Source organism: Rhinopithecus bieti, unplaced genomic scaffold (assembly GCF_001698545.2).
Source record: "Rhinopithecus bieti isolate Rb0 unplaced genomic scaffold, ASM169854v2 scaffold_12155, whole genome shotgun sequence".
Taxonomy (NCBI): Eukaryota; Metazoa; Chordata; class Mammalia; order Primates; family Cercopithecidae; genus Rhinopithecus; species Rhinopithecus bieti.
In genome coordinates, this window is record NW_016807423.1 from 1,069,827 (window position 1) to 1,079,153 (window position 9,327).

Here is a 9,327-nt window from a genome sequence, read left to right on the forward strand (position 1 = left end):
AAAAAAAAAAAAAAAAAAAAGAATCTTTTTAATGATGAGAAAAGGTTCTAAGAAAAGTCTTGGAGTTTTGTTACTTCCTTTAAAAGCATACTCCATGTGACCTTGACAGACAGTTCTAAAATATTATTAAAGTATAATACTAATCAAAGCCACAATGAGAGACCACTTAACACCCACTATGATGGCTATAATCAAAAAAACAGAAAAGTGTTGGCAAGATGCAGTGAAACTGGAACCCTAATGTATTTCTGGGAAGAATATAAAATGGTGTAGCAAACCAAAAATTTGGTAGTTCTTCAAAAAATTAAACAAAGAATTACTGTATCATCCAACAAGTCTACTCTTAGGTATACGTACATACCCAAAAATACAGAAAACAAGTACTCAAAACAAGTTCATGTACACAAATGCTCACAGCAGTATTATCCACAATGGCTAAAAGGTGGAAACAGCCCAAATGTCTATCAGCAGACAAACGGATAAACAAAGTGTGGTTTATCCATCCAATGGAATCTTATTCAGTCATAAAAAGGAATAAAGTATTGATACATGCTGTAATGCAGAAAAATCGTGAAAGCATTGGGCTAAGTGAAAAAAGCCAGGCATAAAAGGTCACATATTTTATGATTCCATTTATATGAAATATTAGAATAGGTAAATCCACAGAGACAAAAAGCAGATTAGTGGTTGCCAGAGCTAGAATGAGGGTGGAATGAATAAGGGCTGTTTAATGGGTACAGGATTTTTTTTGCAAGGGATGGTGGTGAAAATGTCTTAAAACTTGATAAAGGTGGTGGCTGCACACATTGTGAATGCACAAAATGCCACTAAAGTGTACACTTTAAAATGGTTGATTTTATGTTATGTGAAAATCTCATCTCAACAATTCAATAATAATATGGCACCCAAAATGACATGTCATATTCAACATGAGAACTGATGATAAAATGGTCAACAGAATATCTTATCCTTTGTTCCAGTTAGAAATATTCCCAATTCAGTTTAAGATTATAGCAGTTTGCTATAATCACAGTATCATGTTAGAATGGTTATTGGTAATCATGACTTGAATATTTTAGAATACTTCTATTCTCACGCTGTTTTTTAGTAGAATTGTTTCCTAATGAAAATCACTCCCTGATCATGGCTCTCCCTGTCAGAATTGTATGCACTCTGTAACATCTTTAGTCAAAGTAATCTTACTTTCCTGATAACTGTTAATGTGCTGTGAAAGACTGAAAATTTAAGTATGCAGTATATATACCACTAAATTGTGAACTGGTAGATTGGTAGGATGTATGTAACACTTGACAATACTGGTACTTTCCTTAGGATACTTGATGGCCTCCTAAGGAAAATCTGCCTCCAAATTTTAAGTTGGAAAGTCACTGGAATAACTTTTTAGAAAACAATTACAATACATGGCTTTTTAGATTTTCGGTAGATATGTTAAGAACTGTGAACAAATGGAAATGTCTGTGTACTGATCCTCAACGCTACCAATAAAATTTCGATTATGGAAAGAAAAAAAAAAGACAGAATGAACAAGGAAGAACTGGCTTGGGGGGATAGAAAGACAGTAGACAGGTAGGGTGAGTCTTAGAAATGGTGATACAGCTAAGTGGATTTGCATCAGAGATACAGAAGGCAAAGATCAAAACTGCAGATACTAGTTAACATACTCAGAAGAAAGCAAAGCAGGAATTAACCTCATTTTACAGATAAGAAAAACACAGGCTCCAATATGTTTATTCAAATTCACATAGCAGCATCAGAGCTTGGTCTTCTGATTTCTAATGCAGGGGTCTTTCTCCTACGCCACTTTTAACAACAGATTTTAACTGCATATATATTTTTAAGAATACAAATAATAACTAATCTTGAACAAGACACTAAGTTTTACTCCATTCTTACTCTAAGAACATATAATAATATGATTCTATGATCTGTTTTAGAACATGCCCTGGGAACCACTAATTAGGATCATGGTTCCTACATATATGGGGAAAATAAGCCCTCTGAGAAATCCTCTCAATAGACACCAGAAAATGAAGAAATCCAAAATCTCTTCATAAAACATCATCTAGAAGGCCTCAAAATTAAAATATTTGCAACTTTAAGGCTTTTGCTTATCTAATCTCCAGACTCCAGCCAAGTCTAACCTCCTACAAGTTATCATCCCAATAATTATAACTAGTATAATTCTTGTCCCCTTTTGTTACTATTTAAATCATAATCAATACAATATTTATGTAAATGTCATGTTTTATTATTTTTAAATAGTTATCCTGTTAAATGTGAATCCTGTTCTGCTAACCCAAAAGTTCTTTGGAGGCTGGGTCCATGCACTATAGACGGCCATTACTCCAAAGAGAATACATTGTAGTTAAGATTTTTCAGAAATGTCACGGTCAGAAGCAGCGTAGACAATGAGGTTTATTCCAGTATGGGTGGTCAAAGCAGAAATAGGCATTTAATATCAACTAGCAAATGTGCCACCTAAAATATTCAACTGAAAATCTTCGGGCAGGAGAATGGAAAGAGAAGAGCTGGCTTGAAGTTACAGTAGGTGAATAAGTAGCTCAGGAAAAAAAAAGCACAAGGGAAAACAAAAAGCAGTTCCCTGGGAAAGAGAAGAAATTGGATTCAGGTCTAAAGAAACCATTATTTTACAAATTTATAATAAAAGAAACAAATATTCCATTTTTAAAATGGCCAATAATCCACATAGACATTTCTTCAAAGAAGACAAATAAATGTCCGGTAAGCACATGAAAGACGCTCAACATCATGAGTCATTAGAGAAACGCACATCAAAGACACAAGATATCGCTTCACACCCACCAGGATAGCAAGGATGTAGAGAAATCAAAGTTTCTCAAATGATTAAACACAGAGTTACCATATGACTCAGCAACTTCTCTCCTAGATATATGTCCAAGAGAAATGAAAACATATATCTACATTAAAATTTGTACATGAATGTTCATAGCAGTATTATTATTTGGCCATTATTTATAATAGCCAAAAGGCAGAAACAACCCACTTTTAACAACAGATTTCCACTCTATATAATTTTTTTTTTAGAAGAAGAAGAAAAATAACTAATCTTGAACAAGATGCCACCTAAGTTCTTCTCCATCCCTAGGAACATATATGATTATATCATATGATTATATGATCCTTTTTAGAACATGCCCTGGTAATCATTAATTAGGATCATGATTTCAACATATATGGGAAAAATAAGCCCCCAGATAAATCCCCTCAATAAACATTAGAAAATGAAGGTGAAGAATGAAGGAAATGGGCCAGGCGCGGTGGCTCAAGCCTGTAATCCCAGCACTTTGGGAGGCCGAGACGGGCGGATCACGAGGTCAGGAGATCGAGACCATCCTGGCTAACACGGTAAAACCCCGTCTCTACTAAAAAATACAAAACTAGCCGGGCGTGGTGGCCGGCGCCTGTAGTCCCAGCTACTCAGGAGGCTGAGGCAGGAGAATGGCGTGAACCCAGGAGGCGGAGCTTGCAGTGAGCTGAGATCCGGCCACTGCACTCCAGCCTGCGTGACAGCGAGACTCTGTCTCAAAAAAAAAAAAAAGAATGAAGGAAATGAATCAACTGATGAGCAGCTAAACAAAATATGATATATACATACAACAAAATACTGTTCGGCAATAAAAAGGAACACATGCTGCGAAAAGGATGAATCTTGAAGACATCAGACTAAGTCGAAGCAGCAGCCACAAAAGGCCACATATTTGATTCGATTTATATGAAAAATACAGAATAGGCAAACCTATAGAGGTGGAAAGTAGATTAGTGGTTGCCTAGTGGCAGGGGCAAGGGCAGAGATGGAACAATGAGGAGGTGATACCTGAAGAGTACAGTTTCAAAAGTAAAGAAAATATTCTTAAATTGACTACAGTGATGGCTGTACATGTCTGTGAAATACGCCAAAAAACACTGACCTGTATAGTTTAAGCAGGTGAATTACATCATATGTGAATTATATCACAATAAACTGTTAACTAAAAAAAAATAATTCAGGAACATTCTAGCTCACTTGGCCTAGGCTCCAGTAATCTCAGTCCAGGAATCCCTTCTGCAACATACCACCTTAAAGTGGAATATTCAGCTGTACCATGATGGCAGTAGTTCTCAAAGAGGTACATGTTAGAATCAGGGTAACAGTTTAAAGAAAATACAGGCCAGGCTCACGCCTGTAACCCCAGCACTTAGGGAGGCCAAGGCAGGTGGATCACTTGAGGTCAGCAGTTCAAGACTAGCCTGGCCAACATGGTGAAACCCCACCACTACTGAAAAGACAAAAAATAGCCAGGCGAGGTGGCACACACCTGTAATCCTAGCTACTCAGGAGGCATGAGAATTACTTGAGCCCAAGAAGTAGAGGGTGCAGTGAGCTAAGATCATGACACTGCACTCTAGACTGGGCAACAGAGGGAGAACCTGTCTCAAAAAAAAAAAAAAAAAGAAAAAAGAAAAGAAAATACAGATGCTTGTGACTAACCCCAGACATCTGGATCAAAATCTCTAGGAGGGTACACTCATCCATTTTTGCTTGTTTGTTTGTTTGTTTGTTTTAGGTTCCAGAGGTTAAAAGGAAAGCAGGTGAGGCTTTAATAGACATGTTGGGACCAAGCAGGAAAATCTCAATATGGTCTTTATATTATTAGATGCTACTATTAAAATGATGTGGCCGGGCATGGTGGCTCATGTCTGCAATCCCTGCACTTTGAGAGGCCGAGGCAGATGTGTCACTTGAGGTCAGGAGTTCGAGACCAGCCTGGCCAACATGGTGAAACCCCGCCTCTACTAAAATACAAAATTAGCCAAACGTAGTGGTACACACCTGTAATCCCAGCCACTCGGGAGGCTAAGACAGGAGAATCGCTTGAACTCAGGAGGCAGAAGTTGCAGTGAGCCAAGATTGCACCACTACACTCCAGCCTGGGTGACAGAGCGAGACTCAGTTTCAAAAAAAAAGATGTTAAACATCTTAGATCTGATAATATGTTGTAGTTATTTAGGAGAGTGTCCTTCATCTTAGGAGAAATTCTTAAGGATGAGGCATCGTAATTAGTCTGTGACTTGCTTTGAAATGCTTCAGGAAAAAATATGTATATACACACAGAAAAAACAAATATGGCAAAATGTACAAATTAGTCAGTCTAGGTAAAGCTTACATGGGTGTTCGCTGTACCATTCTTTCCATTTTTCTGTTAATTTGAAAATTTCAAAATAAAAAATTAAAGAGGTGGGAATTTCCACACATGATCCTGATTCTCTCTGTGGCCTAAGAATCACAAACTTCGGTAATATCAGGATATCCTTTGATCCAAAATTAGCTTCTCACCTGCTACATGAAGACATCCTCCCCTCTACTCCCACTTCCCATATTGAATAAATGGACAAAACTTTCTACTCCACGTATGTTGACCCAAAAGGCTTATATTTTCAAGTGTACATGAGACTTTAATAGTAACAAGTTGCTGTTATTGTACCCTACAAATTAGTAGTGTGCCTAGACCTAAGGATACAGTGAACAGTGTGAGATGAGCAGAAAGCTAGTGGGTGCCTTTGGTACAAAAGCAAGTTTGAGGGTAAAAGGGTATAATTTGTAACAACAGGCAGAAAACAAAGCAACCTGCCCAGGCTACACAGCTTAAATTTTGTAAGGCCCTGCCTATCACACAAAGCGTAGACAAACAAAATACTTTTTTTTTTTCCCCAGACAAGATCTCGCTCTGTCACCAGAGTGCAGTGGCACAATCACAGATCACCACAGCTTCAACTGCTCAGGCTAAAGCGATTATCCCACCTCAGCCTTCTGAGTAGCTGGGACCACAGGCACACCCCACCATCCTCAGCTAATTTTTTTTTTTTTTTTTTTTTTTTTTTGAGACGGAGTCTCGCTCTGTCGCCCAGGCTGGAGTGCAGTGGCCGGATCTCAGCTCACTGCAAGCTCCGTCTCCCGGGTTTACGCCATTCTCCTGCCTCAGCCTCCCGAGTAGCTGGGACTACAGGCGCCCGCTACGTTGCCCGGCTAGTTTTTTGTATTTTTTAGTAGAGACGGGGTTTCACCGGGTTAGCCAGGATGGTCTCGATCTGACCTTGTGATCCGCCCGTCTCGGCCTCCCAAAGTGCTGGGATTACAGGCTTGAGCCACCGCGCCCGGCCAGCTAATTTTTTTTATTAATATTATTTGTAGAGACAAGGTCTCACTATGTTAACAGTCCAGCGTAGCCTCAAACTCCCGGCCTCAAGCGATCCTCCTGCCTCAGACTCCCAGGGTGCAGGAATTAGAGATGTAAGCCACTGCACCCGGCCCTCATTCTTACATATATACTTAAGTACTCATGATGTGCCAAACATGTTCTCTATCCTCATGTACTAAATATGTATACCACAGAGCTGTAAACCAAAGCAGCATAACTTTACCAGATTTAGAATCATTTCTATAAAAAGAATGTTCCTTCCCAGGAAAATTTACTCATTGAAGATACAATCATACTGAATCTTTTTCTTGACCCTCACTATACAATTAGTACCAGTGACACTGACGGCATGAGAGGGCAATCAAAACACTCAATTGGGCTGGGCACAGTGGCTCAAGCCTGTAATCCCAACACTTTTGGAGGCCAAGGCAGGCGGATCATGTGGTCAGGAGTTCAAGACCACCCTGGCCAACATGGTGAAACCCTGTCTCTACTAAAAACACAAAAATTAGTGGGGCATGGTGCCTGTAATCCCAGCTACTTGGGAGGCTGAGGCAGGAGAATCGCTTGAACCTGGGAGGCAGAGGTTGCAGTAAGCTGAGATTGCACTACAGCCTGGGCAACAGAGCAAGAGTCCATCTCAAAAAAAAAAAAAATAGACTCAATTAAAATTTCATTCTTAAGGCCAGGAGCGGTGGCCCACACCTGTAATCCCAGCATTTTGGGAGGCCAATGGGGACGGATCACCTGAGGTGGGGAGTTCAAGACCAGCCTGGCCAACACAGTGAAACCCCGTCTCTACTAATAATACAAAAAAATTAGCCAGGGGTGGTGGCGCACACCTGTAATCCCAGCGAGTTGGGAGGCTGAGGCAGGAGAATTGCTTAAACCCAGGAGACAGCTGAGATCACACCACTGCATTCCAGCCTGGGTGACAAGAGCAAAAACCCGACTCAAAAAAAAAAAAATTTCATTCTTAGCCTGATGCCACGACATGTACCTGTAGTCCTTGCTACTTGGGAGGCTGAGGCAACAGGAATACTACAGCCAAGGAGTTCAAAGTCAGCCTGGGCAACAAAGCAAGACCCTATCTCTAAAAAAAAAAGAAATTAATAAATGCATTCTGTTCCATACTTCATTTTGGGAAACTGAATTCTCCAAATCTGAAAAAGGAAAAGGAATAGACGTTGCAATGACAAATGACAATCAAGGATTTTTCATAGAGCAAAACGCCACCTTTATGAAGACTTACCAGGCCAGCAGTAAGAGAAGGTGCAGATTGTCCAAGGGACTGGTTTCTCATTCGAACTAGGTTTGATGCTTCTCCTGACGACTGCCAAGTCACCTGTCCCACACTGCTATGTACACTGCTGGACAAAGGGAGCAGTTGCTTACCTTCAAACACAAAGTTTGGAAAATATACATGTAATTATGATAAACGAATGAAAAAATACAAATACAATGATATCAAGTGGATAAAATCATACTGATACAAAGTAGAATTGTTCACATCCATTTTAGAATCTATTAAGATTTCCAACTATCCATTAAAAATTGTGACTGTCTTGGTGGTGAGGATAATGGCAAGTGGAACACTGAAATGGATTAACTATTTTATGTTCTCTATAATATTCACCACATGCCAGCCTCCCACTCTGACACCCAAACTAGCAGTCTAAGAGTTTCCCAATCCCTTCTAGCCTACATAGTTTCTCATCAACTCAATGTAACATTAGAGATGCAAGTTTCCAGCAGGCAAACAATGAATCTATTCTGTTCTCACCAGACTCCACGTGCTCAGTTCATGTTTACTGTCTGCCTTAATCTCAATGAAAGAGAGTCTCAATGAAAGATGATTTTTTTTTTTTTTTGAGACAGAGTCTCACTGTCACCCAGCCTGGAGTGGTGTGGAGTGATCTAGGCTCACTGCAACCTCTGCCTCCCAGGCTCAAGTGATTATCCTGCCTCAGCCTCCTGAGTAGCTGGGACTACAGGCATGTACCACCACACCTGGCTGATGTTTTGTATTTTTAGTAGTAGAGATGGGGTTTTGCCATGTTAGCCAGGCGGGTCTCCAACTCCTGATCTCAGGTGATGTGCCTGCCTTGGCCTCCCAAAATGCTGGGATTACAGGCGTGAGCCACCGCACCCAGCCTGCAGTGACTTTCTAACTGAGGTGAAGGTCTCATTTCTCCCCTTCTTCACACCATTCTTCACACTTTTGCTTATGATCTAACCAACAAAAATGTGTTCATGTCATTTCCTTCCTTAAAAGCCTCTGATGGCTCCTTACTATTTGAAGAAATTATGCCAGACATTTTGGCATTATGAAAAAGACCCTCCATAAATCCAGATTATCTTTCTGGCCTCATCTCCTTCAACTCTTTTCCACACTTATTCACTCACTCAACTTCAATATTATGCCCTGCACTTTCCCCTGGCTTTATCATGATCACTTGACTCACTTGAAAACCCTTCCTGTGCCTGGCAAAATCTTAGTCATGAAAATACCCAATGTAGTAAAGATGTAAAGAAAGGGTTTGGGGGATATTTTTGTTTTGCTGCCAACAAAATATGATACCATTCATTTGGAGAACAATTTAGCAAAGCTAACCACAGAAGAAAATTAAATTTAATTAAAATTTAATTAAATTAAATTAAATTAAATTAAATTTCTTCTAAAGTAAAAATTAAGAAAGACTTCAGGACAGGTGTTGTGGCTCATACCTATAATCCCAGCACTTTGGGAGGCTGAAGCAGGAGGATCACTTGGGCCCAAGAGTTCAAGACCAGCCTGGGCTACAGAGCAAAACCCCATCTCCAAGAAAAAAAAAAAAAATAGCCAGACACAGTGGTGTGTGCCTGTGGTCCCAGCTACTCAGGAGGCTGAGGAGAAGTGGGGAGGATCACCTGAGCTCAGGTGGTCAAGGCTTCAGTGAGCCATGGTCATGTCACTGCACTTTAGCCTGGGAAACAGAATAAGATGTCTCAAAAAATTTAAAAAAAAGGAAAGACTTCACTTTGACATAATGCATGTTTTTGTAGTGAAAAAATTTTCTTTTTTTTTTTTTTTTTTTTTTTTTTTTTT

The 9,327-nt window shown here is 39.7% G+C and overlaps 1 protein-coding gene across 5 annotated transcripts in view; it reads right to left on the reverse strand.

Annotated features, from left to right (window-relative positions):
• The window catches only part of MAST2 (microtubule associated serine/threonine kinase 2), a 259,350-nt gene that overhangs the window by 222,150 nt on the left and 27,873 nt on the right, over positions 1-9,327 (reverse strand). For all 5 annotated transcript variants that reach the window (XM_017881764.1, XM_017881763.1, XM_017881762.1 and 2 more), the window contains exon 3: positions 7,492-7,634. In XM_017881764.1, coding sequence (XP_017737253.1) covers positions 7,492-7,634 — 143 coding nt within the window. The remainder of the gene's footprint in view (positions 1-7,491; positions 7,635-9,327) is intronic.